Raw genomic sequence first — 20,464 nt, 5'->3', positions numbered from 1 at the left:
GTTGCCATTTCACACAATTTCTCCGTGTCTGCTCTCTATCTTTACCTATTAAGTCCAAAGAATTAATCCTAGAAAACTAAGAAAAAATTCACTTAAGAAAATTATGTTTATTTTTTTAATTAATTTATTTATTTTGGTCTTTTTGTCTTTTTAGGGCCGTACCCTCGGCATATGGAGGTTCCCAGGCTAGGCGTCCAATTGGAGTTGAAGCTGCTGGCCTGCGCCACAGCAATGCAGGATCTGAGCCACATCTGCAGCCTACACCACAGCTCATGGCAACACCAGATCCTTAACCCACTGAGCAAGGCCAGAGATCAAACCCACATCCCCATGGATGCTAGTCGGGTTCGCTAACTGCTGAGCCACAATGGGAACTCCAAGAAAATTATGTTTATAAAATAAAAATTCACCTGTTTTTCCTAATAAACCAACTACTCACAATTTTGACATGAATTCTGAATAAATTCAAATGTACAACACAAATAAACATATTAACGTAACTTTAAACACAGAACATTAGCATAACTTACTTTTCAATGTACGAAACATGATAAATATAATAAAATTACAAATAGAAAAATACCCCACTGTAAATTAATCACTGGAAAAAAAAAAAAGGAGATACAGCTTTGTCAAGCATTGCTTCCATTCTCCACCATCTATCTACCAGAACTAGCAGCCAACAGCACTAGAAACAAGAGGGCCTATTCAAACCTTCCCCCATCTGAATAGCTGGTGACTCCCAACCATTCATTCCCTCACCCCTCAGGCCTCTTGTACTTTCTTCCTATGCTTCACTGGCCCCACGTCCTAGGTGACCAGAGACAGATTCTCAGAGAACTGGGACTGGCATGCAAAGCAGCAAGGGTATCTTCTGGTGCAGCATGGGGGTGGGGGGGAATACAGGCTCAGAAACAGAGGTGATCCCAAAATACAGGAGGTGCTGGTGCAAACCATTTTTGTTTCCTGAAGAAGACAGCTATTGATGAGACAGACTTTCATAATTATAGAGGAAAGCCACATCAGCTACTTAAGATAACATATAGTCTTTCATTCATAAATATTAACACAAAATCATGGATCACCAGACACTTGAAGAAAACTAATAGCATAAAAGAAAAACAACCAGGACAAATAAAAAGAACTGGCCATGGGGTAACATTTAAGATAAGCTTTTTCAAAAATATCACAAATTGGAGTTCTGGTCGTGGCTCAGTGGAAACGAATCTGACTAGCATCCATGAGGACAGAGGTTTGATCCCTGGCTTCGCTCAGTGGGTTAAGGATCTGGCGTTGCCATGAGCCGTGGGTAGGGTGCAGACTTGGCTTGGATCTGGCATTGCTGTGGCTGTGGCGCAGGCTGGTGGCTACAGCTCCAATTGGACCCCAAGCCTGAGAACCTCCATATGCTGTGGGTGTGGCCCTAAAAAGACCAAAAGACAAAAAAAAAAAGAAAAAAAATCACAAATTATCAGCCAGATCAATGAGCACCTGTAAACTATAATGCTATACCAAGAAAGCAAAAAATTAGAAAATTTAAAAGATAAATTCTGAAATAAAAACTCAATGGATAAAGTGACTAATAAAATTGACCTTGTTGAATACTAGGCTGCTGATACACAAAGATATAGGTGAGGAAACACTCCTGAACTCAAAACATAAAGTCAATCTACAGATGTAATCAGATGGCCAAACATTTGTCCAATGGACGTTCCAGAATGCAAGAGAAGGAAAAAATACAGAATTGAAGAAAATATCCCTATACTGAAGAAACAAGTGTCTTTAGGCTGAAAGGAGCTATCTAGATGTATCCTGGTAAAATTTCAAAAGTTTTTTTTGCTTTTTAGTGCCACACCTGTGGCATATGGAGGTTCCCAGGCTAGGGGTTGAATCAGAGCTATAGCTGCCAGCCTACACCACAGCCAAAGCAATGCAGGATCCCAGGCACGCCTGCAACCTACACCACAGCTCACAACAACGCCGGATCCTTAACCCACCGAGCAAGGCCAGGGATCAATCCTGCATCTTCATGGATCCTAGTTGGGTTCGTTAACCACTGAGCTATGAAGGAATCTCCCAAAATTTCAAAACTCTTAATTTAAGACCATAAAATTCCAGAGAGGGTGAAAAACAAAACACAGGTATATACAAAGTAATACAGGTAATACTATAAAATGGCTTTTCAATAGCAAAACAAAACACTGGAAGAAATGAAATAATTCAAAGTTTTGAGGGAAATGTTGGAAACTAAATTCTATATGCAGCCAAACCAAGCAAGTATGAATATATTTTTGGATATTCCAGAATTCAGAGTATTTTTCACTCACACACTACTTAGGAAAAAAAATCACTCAAGAAGGGATACAGAGCAAACTGGAAAAGGAGCCCAAGAAAGAGAATAATGTAAAATACAAGTTAAATCTGATTCAGGAAATCATATAAGAAGCTATGAAGCCAATCACTACATATTGATACATGGAAAACTGAAAATTCTCTTCCATGCAGCAAAGTCTTAACAAAATTTTCTCTGTGTGCAAACATATTACTTGGCTATAGAATGAATAATATTTACATCATCATGATGTTATCAATGTTCTTTTTGACTATTAAGTCAAATTCTTGAGTCTCAGTCTTAGACAAGGTACGTACACCTGGATTGTACTGAAAGACAGACTATAAATGTGATAATACTTGACAAATAAAACTAATTTTTATATCACAGACAAAATATTATCACAGGCAAAAACTGGGGAGTCAAGGGGTAAGAGCAGTACAACAAGGCGAACCACAAGAATGTCCTTATCCTTCATCTCAGGGATAAACTATACTGTCTGAAGCTGAGCAAACGTGAAGTGGAAGCCTTAAACATATTTGCTTCAAGTAAAAAAGTCAATCAGGAGAAACAATTTTTTAAAAAGTAGCATAAAAAGCAAAAACATTATGAAGAAATCATAAGTAAATAAGAAACAGTGTAGACGGGAGGTATGAGAAAGACACTAAATTCCTCATATTTCATAGTGAGGAATCAATAGGCTGAATATCAAGAAAAAAGGCTGAACTATACATATATTCTATGTATATATCTATACACACACACACACATATACACATATATTTTTCCCATTTTATGGCCACGCCTGCAGCATATGCAAATTCCTTGGCTGGGGGTAGTCAGAAGGCCAAACACAAGGCCAGACTGCAGCAATGCCAGACCCTTTAACCCACTGCACCAGACCAGGTATCTCTTCAGCGCCCAAGCCACTGCAGTCAGATTCTTAACCCACTGTGCCATGGCTGGAACTCCAGGTTGAACTATATTAAAGTTAAAACAGTACTTCCCAGAAGAATCATGAACCTCTGAGGAATGAAACTGGTAGTAAGAACAGAGGGTAACTGTCTCACCTTGAGCCTTTTTTTCCCCCTTTTTTTGGCCGCCTCACGGTATATGGAGTTCGCAGGCCAGGGATCAGATCTGAGCCAAAACTGTGAACTATGCCATAGCTGCAGCAATGCCAGATCCTTTAACCCACTATGTCAGGCCCAGGCTCAAACCTGTGCCTTGGTGCTGCGGAGACACCATTGATTCCATTGTGCCACAGCAGGAAATCCTTACCTTGAGCTTTTTGTATGACTTGAGTTTCTTTCTTTAAACCATGTTCAGACATAACTTCTCTAAATTTGTTTTTTTGGTTTTTTTTTTTTGGCTGTGCCCATGGCACGAGGAAGTTCCTGAACTAGGAATGTGTCACAGCAGTGACCTGAGCCTAAGCCTCTGCAGTAGCAATGCAGATCCTTAACCTGCTGAGCCACCAGAGAACTCCCATTTTTTTAAAAAAATTTTCAAAAAATTTCACTTCTCTAATTTTTGAAAGGGAAATATGTAATACACTGTGAAACAAAAAAGTGAGCTGTAGACGCATATACTACAAACTGTCAACTGTTAATGCATTCATTCCTGGGTGATGGAGAGAAGGAGAACTTTATTTTTTACTATACTTTCCCTCTCTTTTTCTTTTAAATAAAAACAGGGAGTTTCCATGGTGGCTCAGCAGTAACAAACCTGACCAATATCCATGAGGACGTGGGTTCCATCCCTGGCCTCGCTCAGTAGGTTAAGGGTCCCACATTGCTGTGGCTATGGCATAGGCCATCAGCTACAGCTCCAATTTGACCCTTAGCCTGGGAACTTCCATATGCCTTGGGTGTGGCCCTGAGAAGACTACCTAAATAAATAACATACTCTTGGTTGTGCTGTCTTCTGACTGTATACGTGGTGACAGTGGAGAGATGACAGATGCCCAGAAGAGATCTCCTATGTGAAGCTAAACCCTCAATAGTAGGAAGTAAACCCAAAAGGGGGGATAAATGCTCATAGTTTTCAATTAAAAAAAATTTTTTTTCATTATAAAATTTTTCAATACCCAAATCTGGTAAAGGCAAAATGATATCCTTCTATAACAGTTCATGTGCTTAGCAACCCTTCTGTTTCAAGCTATTTGTGAAATCACCGTTAAAACACTTCAGAAAAAAATCTACAGTGGTTCATGATGCTGTGGAGGTGCGGGTTCAATCCCTGGCCCAGCGCAGTGGGTTAACAGATCCAGCGTTGCCACAGCTGTGGCACGGATTCAATTCCCCGGCATGTTAACTTTCATAGGCTACAAGTACAGATATACTTATATGTATGACTGATTCACTTTGCTGCACACCTGAAACTACACAACACTGTAAGTCAACTATACTCTTATAAAATTAAATTAGAAAAAAAGAAAAGAAATAGAACCTAGATGCATTCTACTGAGGCCTCTCCAGGACCTTCCAACACTCCACCAGGAAAGCCAATTGCTTTAAATACCTCCAATCCTAGGCGAATAGCTGCTTCTGTAAAGCTTCGTCTTTCTTTCTCAAAATTCTTTTTTTGCTCTTTAAACAGGGACCATTCTTCTTTGAGGCGCTCCTTTTCTTCCAACAAGTAGCAGTCTCGTAGCAGTGAAGTAGTGTCATCATCACAGGCGGTAGCCAGCTGCTGCTATTAAATTTTAAAACACAGTAAGTTCTGGAGGGTCCCTAAAACACTCCAACAAATGACATGAAAGCAGAAAAGAGAGAAACAGTAAGAAATCAAAAAGTCAACTGAAATGAGAAGCAGTCTCATTTCCCAAACACTTTTGCTCCAACTGGCAAAGCACAGACTAAGGAAGGCCATACGACCTATCTGCTAGCAAGCAGAGAACTCAGTTTAGATCTGAAAAAAGTCAAGTGCTACATATCTTAAGAAATTAAGGAGTAAAAATCTAGTAAGAGTCAATAAAATTCCGACCCTTCACAGGGGAGAACAGCTTTAGAGGGTGTCTCACATTTACCTGTAAAAGCTGCTGCTGAGTTTTAATCATCTCTTTACACTGCTGAATTTCTAACTCAAGTTTTTCAGTTTCTTGCTCATGGTCTTGTCGTGAGATTACATCTTCATCATTAAAACCTTCTAGGTGTACCTTGGAAACTAACACAAAACCAGTGATTTGACACAAGGTTTACACCAAGCTTTTCAGTTTATGGCACTTGGGGACATAGATTTAAAAATCAGGCTCTCAGAACTTTCCTCTTTCTGGAATCTCATAGATTTTCTAAAAGGTATTTACCTCCTTTGCCCTTTAAAAATGTCATAAATTATAATAAAATTAAGTGTGTATAATTTTAACATTAAAAGATTTTATTTTATTTTTTGTCTTTTTAGAAGCCACGCCTGTGGCATATGGAAGTTTCCAGGCTAATTGGAGCTCCAACTGCCAGCCTACACCAGAGCCACAGCAACACCAGATCCTAGCCACATCTGTGACCTACACCACAGTTCACGGCAACACTGTATCCTTAACCCACTGAGCGAGGCCAGGGAGCGAACCCACATTCTCATGGATACTAGGTGATCATTTCCACTGCACCACAAAGGGAACTCCTAAAAAAATTTTAAAAAGCAAAGCAGCTATAAGGAGTTCATGACAACTATAAATTCATGCTATTTCTGGACTAAATGATATACTTACTTACAGAGCTCTATTGTCAACATTTGTTATTCATATTCATGCAAGATGATAGCCTAATGAAAAATGTACAAACTATATTCACAGAAAAATTAACATTCATCAACTATGTTCTTCTGATACTTCTTCAAAGATAGTTCAATGCTACAAATTTTGTTCTGTTACTAATAAAATCACATGTAAATTAATTGATACTGGAGTTCCCGTCGTGGCGCAGTAGTTAACGAATCCAACTAGGAACCATGAGGTTGCGGGTTCGGTCCCTGCCCTCACTCAGTGGGTTAACGATCCGGCGTTGCCGTGAGCTGTGGTGTAGGTTGCAGATGCGGCTCGGATCCCGCGTTGCTGTGGCTCTGGCGTAGGCCGGTGGCTACAGCTCCGATTCGACCCCTAGCCTGGGAACCTCCATATGCCGCGGGAGTGGCCCAAGAAATAGCAACAACAACAACAACAACAACAACAAAAGACAAGTGCCGCTGGAGCGGCCCAAGAAATAGCTACCAAAAAAATAAATAAATAAATAAATAAATAAAATTAATTGATACTATAATCTTGCCAATTGCTCTTTACTTTTGAAGACAATTAGCACCAAATTTGCCATTTTTGACCATTTAGAATAAATTTTCTTTAACTAGACTTCATTTACTTAGCAGAAAGCTTAATTTTCTTGACTTAAAAGCATGCAAACTTTAACAAATATAAAGTATTAAAGATATATTCACAACATAAATCTATCTATACTATTTATAATGACAGGAAATAGTATCTAAAATAATACACTGTTGGGTGAAAAAAGCACAGTGTAGGAAAAAGCATGTAATGTTTTTAAAATATGTTGTAATACATTTAAAATAAATAGATATTTTGCAAAAACACAGAGAAAGTTCTAGAAAGATAGGCACCAAACTGTTAAGTGTTACATATAGAGAACACAGACCTGAATATTCTACTTTATGTACTTCTTAAGTGGTATTTTGCATCAAACGTCTATTATCTTGAAAATAATTTAAAAATGAATCATTAGGAACCTAAGAATATGCAAGTATCTAGGAAAATAAGCAAAAGGTTTACATTTATACTATATAATAAAATATAATATTATGATTGTTACTTCCTGAGTTCTAAGATTTAGTAAGAGAGGGTTAACTTTATTCAATTCTCTACTGCACTCAGAGCAATGGACACCTTATGTCCTTTTTGCAGAGCACAAAGCATGTTCTCTGAGTGAGATTCAAACCACACATCTGGAAATAGGCAGAATCTCGCTTTTCAAAGCACCAGACTGAGCTAAGGACTTCAATCTGAGCCCACAACTCGGCTTTCCAAGGTGACCAGAATTAGCCTGCTCAATGTCACGGCTCACCCTGCCTGCACTCAGGTAGTACTTACCCTGGTTATCAAGTTTTTCTACATGACTTTTCAAAATTCTCCACTGTTTTCTGATGCTGTTTGTAAGCTGCTCTCTCACAGTTTCACAGGAAAGGTCCCACATATTCTCTCTGCTCAGTTCCCCACCATCTTCTTCAACATCAGAAATAACCTACAAGAGGAGAGACATGAGAATGAAAGACCAGGATCTTAAAATTAAAATGGCTTTAGATACTCAGGCAGTAGTCATCAGACTGGGGAACAAAGAAATGTATCAAAACCATTTCTGTGCTAATATCTTAGGCATAAATGACCTAGTCCTTAACACAGATGTCTTGAGAAAAAGCAATTAATACTGAAGATAGAAATTCCCCAACTCAGGTCTCTTCAAACCTGAATTTGAATCCAAATCTAGTTAGTGATATAAGTCATGGACTGTGTGAGGTAGAATTATTCACCACCCGTCTAATTTTAAGTTAATGCTTTCACATGTTAGCTAATCCTCAAATCATGTTACCATGTGGGGGAAACTGAGGCTTAGAGAAGTGGACTAATTTTCTGATGTCACACAGCTCAAATTCAACTTGTCTCCAACCTTTCTTTGGCTGTTTAAGCAAATAAACCTATGAAATAATCTCCAAAGTGAAAGCAACCATCAATCCTATTTCCTCATAATTTTTAAAATAAAACTGAAGGTATTTTTCTCTAAATTCTACCAAGACATTAAATCACAGGAAAATGTAGCAATCTTCACTGGTCTATGATCAAAGAGAATCAAAGCAGAATAAAGAATACAGGACAGCAATACTAAATGTATATATGTCATAATAACCTGCATCTATATAAAAGTCTCATTTGTCATGAACATCCAGGAAAGTAGAAATACACATACATTTTACTAATTTAAACAAGAAATATCTTACTGGGGGGGGGGGGAGGAGATGAAAAGAAAGAAGGGCTGATTAGGCCTCTCCCACATGTAGATGTGGCAGGAATGAAGGAGTGACCAAGTCTGAAGAACTGACTCAATATCTGAGGTCAGCAACAGGCTGGCAGAGGTCAAGGTCTCCCCGGGGGGGTATACATGGGGTGAAAAGCCCAGGGTGTGGCTCACTGTGACTTGGCTCTTGCCAAGCAATGCTCTAGAGCTACCTGAGAGTGACTCTTCCAGGGAGCAACACCTTCTCTGCTATTCATCCCAAGGCATACCAGAATATTGCAAATTCACTGTTAAATAATAATTGCTGCACATTTCCCAGATTGAGTGAAACTCTAAAACCACGAAATTAAAATCAACAATTCCTTCAATTTGAATTTGGGGTATGCATTTTGGCTATAGTTAAGCAAGCAAGATGATAAATAAATGAAAATGTGGACGCTAGCTAGGCATTCCAAGTTATGTCTTATTCTTCTTGCTAAAATGACCCCAAATCTTTTCTTACAAGGAAAGCATGGTTTGAATTACTTTAAGAGGAAACAGATCTAGAAAAAACATATCTTTCAAAAACAGGAAATACACTTAAGAGATTATCATTTCTCCAAACTTAAACATCTGAACTATGAAAAATTATACAGGATACTCTCATATGAGAAAGATCTCCTTGATTTACTACCTACTTTTGCTGACTAAAAGCTGGTAATGAGAGGTTAGTAAAGGCTGGGCCCCAAACTGAAGAAACCTCAGGAGTTACAGAAACTATGCTAACCCTGGAGAGGGATTAGTAAGTGTTCAAAACTGACCTGAAGTGCCAGACTTTCAGAGAAAAGGTTAATTAACTGAATATGAGATGTAAGAAGGCCCCAAACTGGAGAGTCTAAAAGAACATTCAGATTCTCTTTCAAAGAAGAAAAGAAAAAAAAGGTAGGAGACGAGCTTATCAGTTGCACTGATCTGTGATACCACAAAAATAATCCTCGAGTACAGGTTAAAACAAGTTTGGTGACCTACTGGTAATTAGCATTTTCTACCAACATTGTTACTTCCAGATTTTAGTTTCTTATGTGAACTTGCTTGAATCCAGATTTTAAACTTCTACATGAAAAACTAAGTTAAAAAAACTTTTCACCATATGTGACCTATTTTTTTCAGACCTCTACAGGTTATGTCCCCTCCAACAAACTGATTTTCCCATGCTTTCCACCTCAAAACACCTACTTATATAAGGGCCAATTCAAATGTCACTTTCTCTGTGATGCCTTCCTTGGTTGCCATTAATTGTTTTATTTTACACACTGTACCACCCTATTATAGCTGTTAACATGTCTAATATATAGTTATAATGTAACCTCTCGGAGTTCCCGTCGTGGCTTAGTTGTTAGTGAACCCGATTAGCATCCATGAGGACGTGGGTTTGATCCCTGGCCTCATTCAGTGGGTTATGGGTCCAGCCTTGCCATGAGCTGTGGTGTAGGGTCACAGACATGGCTAGGATCCTGAGTTGCTGTGGCTCTGGAGTAGGCTGGCGGCTATAGTTCTGATTGGACCCGGGGCGTGTGGGAACCTCCATGTGCCACGGGTACAGCCCTAAAAGACAGAAAGACCAAAAAAATAAAATAAAATGTAACTTCTCTATACGCTTCCCTCTCTCTCAGAAAGAGCTACTTGTGGGATACAATGGTCTGAATGTTTGTGTTCTAAATTAGTATGTTGAAATTCTAACCTCCAGTATGATGGCATCAGAAGGTGAGGGGTCTTAGGGACGTTATTAGGTTGTGAGGGTGGATCCCTTATAAATGGCGTGAGTGACCCCCATAAAAGGGACCCCAGTCAGCTCTCTCACTCTTTCCACCAAGTGAGAATGAAAAAAGTCAGCAATTCAAACCAGGAAGAGGTCCCTCAGAGACACCAACCCTGCTGGTATCCTATCCTAGGTTTTCAGGCTTCAGAGTTGTGAGAAAAATTTTTGTTGTTTATAGCCAACCAGGCTATGGTGTTTTGCGTTAGCAGCCCCAACTAAAGCAGAGGAAAAATTCAAAATCTTCCTAGCTTTTTATTTCCAGGGATTAGAACACATAATGAATATTCAATAAATGTGTGGACTAAGTGATTATTTGGTTTCCAAATAAAAATTGCACTCTCTGAAAAGTAGAGCCTGTTTAAATCACACAATACCTAAACTATTTTAAGGATATTTGGCATAGCGGTTAAAGGCACAAGCTCTGAAGTGAAACAGACTTGGATTCAAATCCTAGTTCTCCTTCTTGTTTTTTTAGGGTCGCACCTGCAGCATATGGAAGTTCCCAGGCTAGGAGTCCAACTGGAGTTGCAGCTGCCAGCCTATGCCACAGCCACACCAGATCCTTAACCCACTGAGCAAAGCTGGGGTTTCAAACCCACATCCTCACGGATCCTAGTCAGGTTCATTATTGCTGAGCCACAACAGGAACTCCTCAAATCCTATTTCTGTCATGTGTCATAAGATGCGCTAGCTTTTGTGCCTTGGTTTACTTACTTACAAAATAGGGATAATTATCATACCAAAAGCATTCAATCATTAGATGATTACAATGAGACAATGCTTTAAAATGCTTTTCAGGAGTTCCCGTCGTGGCGCAGTGGTTAATGAATCCGACTAGGAACCATGAGGTTGCAGGTTCGGTCCCTGCCCTTGCTCAGTGGGTTAATGATCCGGCGTTGCCGTGAGCTGTGGTGTAGGTTGCAGACGCGGCTCGGATCCCACGTTGCTGTGGCTCTGGCGTAGGCCGGTGGCTACAGCTCCGATTCGACCCCTAGCCTGGGAACCTCCATATGCCGAGGGAGCGGCCCAAGAAATAGCAACAACAACAACAACAACAAAGACCAAAAAAAAAAAAGACAAAAAAAAATAAAAATAAAAAAAAATAAAATGCTTTTCACAGCGCCTGGCACAGATGAAGTCCCCGGAAAACCATCCCCACCATTTCCCAGGGCATGTCTGGAAGCCTACAAGGACCTGTTTGGCTGTCGGAGTGACTGTGGGCAGCACAGCAGTGAGGGTCCAGTTCAAAATATCAATAGTATCTCCACATGAGAATACCTAATCTACTGTCTTAATTAGCAATCTGAAGACTGTATTAGAGATGAAAGAGCCACTTACAGTTCCTGTACTATCATCTGCTCTTTCTCTAGGTTTCTGCTTTTGGGGAGAAAGAAGAGAAATCATTTCCTTTTTCATTTGCTGAAGAACCTTCTTAAGTTCAGCATTTTCCATTAGGATTTGTTTCTGACGATATTCATAATCATTCAAGAGAATTTTATACATTTCATCTTCATTCCTGAGAAAGAAACTGTCAGTATGAAAATGTAGTAGGGAAAGCAAAGTCCAATTGAATTTGTCAACATCAATCATGCCTCACCTGGCTTCAGTTTTACCCGTCCTCCAGGAGCCTCTTTTCCCATCCGCTCGCCCCACATAATTTAAAACTTCCATAGCTACAAATATGAACACACAAAACAAAACCAACTCTTAACCATCCATGTTTTAGTGGTTAAACCCTAACACACTCTACATGCTTTAGGAACGTGGGTAAGTCAACCCTGAACACAGATTAAGATCTGGGCTCAAACAGCCCAGATTTTAAGTTCCAATTTCATCACTCATAAGCCTGAGATCTTGGCAAGTTATTTAACTACTAAGCCCGTTGCTGCATCAGTACAGTGGAAATAATAAAACTATCTATGAATACAGTTGTTGTGAAATATAAAAGTACTTAACAGAGAAGGCCTTAATCAATGTGATTTAATTATCATTATTCATTTTATCATCAGGGATTGGAAAACCATGGCCTGAGGGCAGCTGATTTTGTAAATAAAGTTTTAGCAGAACTCGGCCACATCATTTGTTTATATACTGTCTATAACTATTTTTGCACTACAATGGCAGAGTGACAAAAGACCACAGACCCCACAAGCCCCAAAATATTTACTACTCGGACCTTTACAGGGAAAGTGTGCCAAGCCCTGTATCATGATCACCATCATCATCATTGAAGGAGTCAAGGCTCCTTAATGTCTCTTCTGCCCCAGGTGGAGATGAAAGCAGTTGGTATAAGGAAATAAGAGGAGAATAAGGTATTACAATTTTAGAGCTGACTAAAAAAAATCATTACAGGTGTTCCCATCATGGCTCAATGGTTAGCGAACCCGACTAGCACCTGTGAGGATGCGGGTTGGATCCCTGGCCTTGCTCAGTGGGTTAAGAGTCCAGCACTGCTGAGAGCTGTGGTGTAGGTCACAGATGCGGCTCGGATCTTGCCTTGCTGTGGCTCTGGCGTAGACCAGCAGCTACAGCTCCGACCGGACCCCTAGCCTGGGAACCTCTGTATGCCATAGGTGCAGCCCTGTAAAGACAAAAAAAGACCAAAAAAAAAAAAATTCAATACAGAACTGTCATTTCCAATTAGGTTTGGACCAGGAAGGAGCCAGACACCCATAATATAAAGGCTCTGCTACCGACTTAAATTTTTAATAAACTTCTCTAATTAGATGTTACATTTTATACTTTCAGCATTTCATCCTGTTCTTTAATTTTGCTATTTCCTTCATGAATGAACACAAGGTTAAATAAGCAATCATAAAAACCACTGAATGTCCAAGTGAAGTTTAAGATTTATTATCTCAGAATACTTGTTTCTAACCTTGTCTTAATTGCTAATCATTACACTTTCATTTTTCAGTAATTTTAACATAAAATATTCAAATAACTGCAATGGCACTGCTGTACAGAATGAGAGAGACACAGTGAACATAGAAGTGCTTGCTGGTAACAGGCTAAGCCCACCATGTGACAGCTTGAAACATCTGCTCATCAGCTGTTGTATGCAAGTCCAAGTTCAGAATAATGTATAATGTAGGCTAGATGACAGCCTACAGTCCACTTGGAAACCACTCTTCAATAAATCAACTTACAGATTTACTGTTCCCGGAATCTTGGCAGACAAGCAAAACTTTATCTGTGTGACTCTACTTTTGTGTGTCTGTAGTTCTACTTTTTTTTCCTTATGCTTTCTGCGGCCACATGTGTGCCATATGGAAGTTCCCAGGCTAGGGGTCAAAACAGAGCTGCAACTACTGGCCTATTTCACAGCCACAGCCAATGCCAGATCTGAGCCTCATCTGCAACCTACACCACAGGTCACTGAGCGAGGCTGCATCCTCATGTAAACTAGTCAGGTTCTGTTACCTCTGAGCCACAACAGGAACTCTGTGCAGTTCTATTTTTTAATCTACATCATTTACTTGAAATTATGCACATAACAGGATGAAATAAGTTATAAATTAATTTTCAAAAGAACAACAGAAAAAAGTGTATTGTAACAACTGTAACTTTCACGATCAGCTGTACTTCAAAAATACACAGCTAGGGAGTTCCCGTCGTAGCGCAGGGGAAAGGAATCCTACTAGAAACCATGAGATTGCAGGTTCGATCCCTGGCCTTGCTCAATAGGTTAAGGCTCTGGCACTTCAGTGAGCTGTGGTGTAGGTTGCAGACATTGCTCGGATCCTGTGTTGCTACAGCTGTGGCTTAGGCTGGCAGCTGTAGCTCTGATGGGACCCCTAGTCTGGGAACCTCCATATGCCACGGGTGCAGCTCTAAAAAAAGCAAAAACAAAAGGAAAAAAAGAAAAAAAATACACGGCTAAACTAATTTAAAAGAACTCAAACTGACATGAATGGTTTGGCTTGAGGGACAATTTTATAAACTCAAAAATCATACTTCTGACACTCAAATCATATTGCTATGAAAGGTTAGGGTATCCTCTTGCTTAGCTTTTCTCTATGGATTAATCCTATACCTGTCACATTAAAAAAAAATATGCAATTCCTATATGCAAGTAATAGAGCAAAGCAAAATTATTATTTTTTAACTAACCAGTTGTCTCAATTTCTAGTTTATATGGATAGAGACCATCTAAAATTATTTGTATAGAGCATGAAAAGGACACTTCATGAGTTATTGAGCTCAATCCCTCCACATTTATTTCTTTGTGTAATACTAGCTTATTTATTCCCTTTGCACTATCTTAGCCAGCTGCTTCTTACCTATTTTTTTATCCTTCTTGTTCATAACAAGTTGATGTAGACGTTCCTTTAGTTTATTATATTCACGCTCTTTTCTCTTCATGTCATGATTATATTGAGTAGCTCGACTTGCAATGATATTTTGTAATTTTTGCACCTAGAAAAAAAGCATTTTATATTGAATTAGTCCCTTGAGAATTCACTGGTAAACCCAGTTACAATGTACAAATTCAAAAGAGAAAGTAAAGTAAGTCCTAGCTTTCAGCTCCTCATGTAATAGTTTAAAAGTTCTAGGATTATTCTTCCTTCTCCATAACCACTGGAAATCACTCTTTAAAATATCACTAAATGAGGAGTTGCTGCTATGGTGCAGTGAGTAGGGAGTCCAGCTGCAGCAGCTCAGGTCACTGCAGAAATACACGTTTGCAGCTGTGGCATGGCTGCGGCTTGGATTCTGTCCCTGGTAGGGAACTTTCATGTGCCTCAGGTGCAGCCATAAAGTAAGAAAGTAAAGTAAATAAATATCATTAAATGAAGCACATAAGTTTTTATTTTTTAATTCTGAAATTTTCAGAGCTGCTTTCTAAATTATCTTCTACACCTTTAACCTTACATACAGATTCTGATCATTTAGAAACCACAAACTCTTACAAAGTAGTAATGTGACTAATTAAAGCTTCATCTGAAACAAGCAGACTTCATCTGATCATCTGTAAGGACCTTACTTTACTTCAGACATGAATCGTTTCATCCTTTATCAATCTGTGACAAGGCCAATTAGTCATGGCACATGGAAGCAAGTACACAGGTTCATTTTCCTCTGATCAAAAATAGTTTTCTGGGGAGTTCCCATTGTGGTGCAGTGGAAATGTATCCAACTAGTGTCCATAAGGATGCAGGTTTGATCCCAGACCTCGCTCAGTGGGTTAAGGGTCTGGCGTTGCCATGAGCTGTGGTGTAGGTTGCAGATTCGGCTCGGATCCCATGTTGCTATGGATGTGGTGTAGGCCAGCAACTGCAGCTCCAATTCGACCCCCAGCCTGGGAACTTCCATATGCCAGGGGAGACGACCTAAATAAATAAATATATAAATAAAAAATTTTCCAATTAGACTGAGACCAACAGCATACAGAATCCAGTTCAGATATTTGCTGAGTACCTATTCTATGCTAGGTACTACTGGTCAATGTTTATATCTATTATGGCTTCTCAGGCAGTGTTGGATAGGAAGTAAGTTCTACTCTACATAGACACTCTTTGCAACATACACAACACTGAAAACAAATGTTACGGTTTTATAGTTATGTGGTCAGAAAACTGCAGAGCAATAAAAACAATGGTTTCTATTTACATAAAAGATAACTCCAAAAGCATTATCTATATAGGTTTGAATACTAAGTAAACACCAAAGCAAAAATTAGAATTACAATGTCTTTAGCCTAGAAATGAATTTTTTTTTTTTTTGGTTTTTAGGGCTGCAACCATGGCATATGGAAGTTCCCAGGCTAGGGGTTGAATTGGAGCTGTAGTTGCCAGCCTACAGCACAGCCATGCCATGTCTGTGACCTTCACCACAGCTCATGGGAAGGACAGATCCCTGACCCAGTGAATGAGGTCAGGAATCGAAGCCACATCCTCATGGATACTAGTTAGGTTCATTACCACTGAGCCACAACAGGAACTCCAAAATGAGATTTTTTTTAATGTGAGTTGCTTTTTTGAAGCAATAATTTGTGTGCCCATTTAGTCAAATAATTGCTTGAATGGATGAACAATAATATTTAAGACAGTGTAAGAAGAGGCATGCTAGACATAAGAACAGATGTGACAGAGAATAAAATACCTGCACTGAAAGCAGACCCTTATGTCTAACAAAAAAGGGACAGTTCAAGTGGGTACGGGATGGATGGTATAGAACACTGGCTGTCACCAGCTATGGACTAATACACTAAGCCAAATGGACCCCCCCCAACCATGTCGTGGGGAGAGTTCCTGACCTCTTGGTTAAATATGATACTACACTGGGAGTTCCCGTCATGGCGCAGCAGAAACGAATCCAACTAGAAACCACTAGGTTTTGGGTTCGATCCCTGACCTCGCTCAGTGGGTTAAGGATCTGGTGCTGCCATAAGCTGTGGTGTAGGTCGCAGATGCAGCTTGGATCTGGCATTGCTATGGCTGTGGTGCAGGCTGGCAGCTGTAGCTCTGATTGGATCCCTCGCCTAGGAACCTTCATATGCCCGCAGGTGCAGCCCTAAAAAGCAAAAAAGAAAAAAAGATACAACACTGTACACAGAAGTCCAGCATTTCCATTTGACACAGGATAAATAAATGGCTCGCTCTTACTTTAAAGTGAAGTGACATTATGATCACCTCAAATTACACACACACACAAAAATTCACTGAAATTTTATCCATAATAACTGACAACTTACCTCGTCTTTCTCATTTTTCAGTAGCTGATGCAAATTCCTATTCTTGCACTGTAACTGTCTATCTCTTTCCTGAAGCCCAATCACTTCTCTCCTGGAGGTTTCCAGTTGTTCCTAAATCATTCATATGCAATTTTGATTAGTAAAAAGTCATACACACTAGGATTTGTTACCTAAAATTGAAGTTTAGCAGCACATGAAATGTTTATTTAAAACAATGTAAAGTTTGACACTACAGAGTTACAAAATTTAACTTTGGATATAAAATTTTATTTCATTTAAATACCTTTTTTCTTTTTTGTGTCTTTTTAGGGCTGCACTCATGGCATATGGAGTTCCCAGGCTAGTGGTCCAATCGGAGTTGTAGCCTCCTGCCTATGCCAGAGCCACAGCAACACAGAATCCGAGCTGAGTCTGTGACCTACAGCACAGCTCACAGCAATGCTGGATCCTTAACCCAGCGAGCAAGGACAGGGATTGAACCTGCATCCTCATGGATGCAAGTCAGGTTGGCTGACCACTGAGCCACAACGGGAACTCCTTTAAATACCAATTTTTAATGTATGCACAAAAGACCTTCAGAGTGGATTCCTTGAAAGACTCTTCAACTATTCCAGTGATGTGGCCCCTGAACATTTTTATAATTTCTTTCTACTACTTTTTAACACTTCCACAGCACATTCTGTGAAAGAGCCAACAATGATTTGGAGTTCAGTCTGAAGAAGACAAGCGACCATGCAAAGCAGACCACTTCAGGTCAAAAAGGACGGGACCTCAGCATGACATCAGTTCTGCCTTGCAAGTGGTAAACTCTCAAGATTTCTGCTAGAGATCAATGGCAGAATCAATGGACTCAACATGGGATTAAGGTGCTCATTTCAGTGCATTCCACACACTTCTGGAGGAACTGGGCCAAATTCTGCATGAAGCTCCTGGAGTAATTTTTTTAAATTCTCTCACCTTTATAAAATAAAAAGCCTCTCAAGTTATAGCGTTAACTGATCACAAACAACAACGAACACAATCTCTATAACAATGGATCTCAAGAAGATACAGAAAATTTAGAAACATAACTTAGATAACTCCAAGGCTGTAAGAATTTTTTGCACCCTCTTCTCTGGAGCATTTAAAACTTCCTATCGTGCCAGACCATTCGACATGGCTGAACTTAAAGGCACTGGGCCAGCTGACATATCCTATATACGTCAAATCAGAGTCTCCCAGGGTCATCAACACTTTACGTGAACTCACCATCATCCCTGCAAATCTGTTTCTTATCCCAGTGAATCACACCACCATCATCAGCAAACTGAAATCAGAGACCTGAATGGTATCTTTAATTCATGACTTGCTTTTCCCCACGTTTGATGTTTCATAAAATTCTGCCCATTCTACTTAAGTAAGTTTTCTTCCCATCCCACTCTTTCTGCTCTCACTGGCACTATCTTAGGTCAAGTCCAAAACCTGCCTGGATTGGGCAACTGCTAGGGCCTGCTAACAGCTGTCTTTCTCACCAGGTTTTCCGAGCCCCCTACCTCCACTTCTATATTTCCTGTACCTCCTTCTATAATTTCTTCACCCTACTGCCAGATTGATATTAACATGATGCCTTCCTCATGTTTATATTCCATGGTGCCTCTGAGTCTCTGTACAATGCCTTTCACATCATCTGGAGCCTGGGTCCCTGCCTCATCTCTTATGACTCTTCATCACGTATCAAACCTATCAGCCCCTACAGGGCTATTTGCTGTTCCCGGAAAGGAAAATGCTCTCTTATATCTCCATGCCATTAGAAAGGTCATACACTCTGCCCAGAATGGCTTTTCTAACATAAGCAAATTCTTATTCATTCTTCAAATTTCACATCAAACGTTACCTCTTTCTGAAGCCTTCCTCTTACCTTTCACACCAAGAACAACGAGTGAAGGAAGCAAAAAACTATGGATCGATATGTCTCCTTCCAAGGAACTACAATCTCCTTGCGAGCAGAGACTGGATTCCACTTATCTTTGACACCCAATGTCTACCACATAGATACTCAATAAATTCTGCTCAACAAACTGAGTGAATCATATGCTAGACCTGGAAACTCTTCAAGAACAGATCAGCAACTTTTCCCATTGAACAAACATCTTTGTCCCGGCGGACCCAAAACACCTGATTTAGACCCAAGTCAAATCTCAAATTAGAAGATATCCTGGAAAATACTCTGTGGGCCAGGTGGTCCCAACAAATGATCACTTCTTAGAAGCCCAAGAGCCTCAGATAACTAATATCATTGCATAATCTTTCACTAGCTACTTATAAGATACTTGGCTCAGATATAGAAGTTTTAATGTAGAATTACTCCCTTCTAGGGCTTACAACTGTGGGTCAGTCTAATTCATAAGACCTTCCATAAGTTTCTCTGATTAAGATTAAAGTGGCATCGGGAGTTCCCACTGTGGCTCAGTGGGTTACGAACCTGACTAGTACCCATGAGGATGCAGGTTTGAGCCCTGACCTCACTCAGCGGGTTAAGGATTCGGAGTTGCTGTAAGCTGTGGTGTAGGTTGCAGATATGGCATGAGATCCCATGTTGCCATGAGCTTTGGTTTAGGTCACAAAAATGGCTCAGATTCGGAGTTGCTGTGGCTGTGGCGTAGGCTGGCAGCTGCAGCTCTGATTAGACCCCTAGCCTGGGAAATTCCATATGCCACAGATGCGGCCCTAAACAAAACAAAACAAAAAAAGACTACAGAGTTCCCGCCATGGCTCAGTGGTTAATGAATCCGACTAGCAACCATGAGGTTGCGGGTTCGATCCCTAGACTCGCTCAGTGGGTTAAGGATCCGGCGTTGCTGTGAGCTGTGGTGTAAGTCACAGACGCTGCTTGGCTCAGACCCCTAGCCTGGGAACCTCCATATGCCGCGGGAGTGGCCCTAGAAAAGGCAGGGGGAAAAAAAAAAAAAAAGGGACTAAAGTAGCATCCAAAACCCACAGCCTTTTAATAAGCTTGGAGGGTATCAATTACCCTGTCTGTCCCACCACGGCTCCCCGGTTAGCTAACACACAGCTGGATAGGCATGGCATACAGGATTTACAAAAATCTAAAATTATTATCAAAGAGAAAACATGCTGTTATACATGTATATGAGCTAAGGCCACAATATACAATAGTATTAGGCAATGACAGGCTGGTATGGGCAGGTGCTGCTGCTCGAGCTAAGGTTCTCCTCTGAATAAATCTCCAAACATTCCCAGTGTTCACATATAGGCCAATACTAGGCTATTTCTTTATTGCACACTCCCTACTAAAGGATTTTCAAATATTATATACATTATATATTACATATTAGAGATCCTATTATTTTCCCACAGAGCTCAGAGATTCAAAATGCTGGGTGGGTTTTTGATTATCTGTTCTTTTTTTTATTTTTATTTTATTTATTTATTTATTTATTTTTTATTTTTATTTTATTTTATTTATTTTTTGTCTTTTTGCTATTTCTTGGGCCGCTCCTGCGGCACATGGAGGTTCCCAGGCTAGGGGTCGAATCGGAGCTGTAGCCACCGGCCTACGCCAGAGCCACAGCAACACGGGATCTGAGCCGCATCTGCAACCTACACCACAGCTCACGGCAACG

The 20,464-nt window shown here is 40.0% G+C and overlaps 1 protein-coding gene across 9 annotated transcripts in view; it reads right to left on the bottom strand.

Moving 5' to 3' along the window:
• SSX2IP (SSX family member 2 interacting protein) overlaps window positions 1-20,464 on the bottom strand; it is a 57,820-nt gene that overhangs the window by 9,089 nt on the left and 28,267 nt on the right. For 4 of the 9 annotated variants that reach the window (XM_047794213.1, XM_047794206.1, XM_047794205.1 and 1 more), the window contains 7 exons: window positions 16,842-16,952; window positions 14,428-14,563; window positions 11,742-11,817; window positions 11,483-11,672; window positions 7,428-7,578; window positions 5,364-5,500; window positions 4,856-5,029 (listed from right to left, as the gene is read on the bottom strand). In XM_047794213.1, coding sequence (XP_047650169.1) covers window positions 4,856-5,029; window positions 5,364-5,500; window positions 7,428-7,578; window positions 11,483-11,672; window positions 11,742-11,817; window positions 14,428-14,563; window positions 16,842-16,952 — 975 coding nt within the window. The remainder of the gene's footprint in view (window positions 1-4,855; window positions 5,030-5,363; window positions 5,501-7,427; window positions 7,579-11,482; window positions 11,673-11,741; window positions 11,818-14,427; window positions 14,564-16,841; window positions 16,953-20,464) is intronic. The other 5 variants (XM_047794211.1, XM_047794212.1, XM_047794209.1 and 2 more) reach the window with 3 other exon arrangements.

This window comes from Phacochoerus africanus, chromosome 8 (genome assembly GCF_016906955.1).
Source record: "Phacochoerus africanus isolate WHEZ1 chromosome 8, ROS_Pafr_v1, whole genome shotgun sequence".
NCBI classification, from domain to species: domain Eukaryota; kingdom Metazoa; phylum Chordata; class Mammalia; order Artiodactyla; family Suidae; genus Phacochoerus; species Phacochoerus africanus.
Note: the sequence above shows the minus strand (reverse complement) of the source record. Positions and strands in the feature narration are given on the sequence as shown.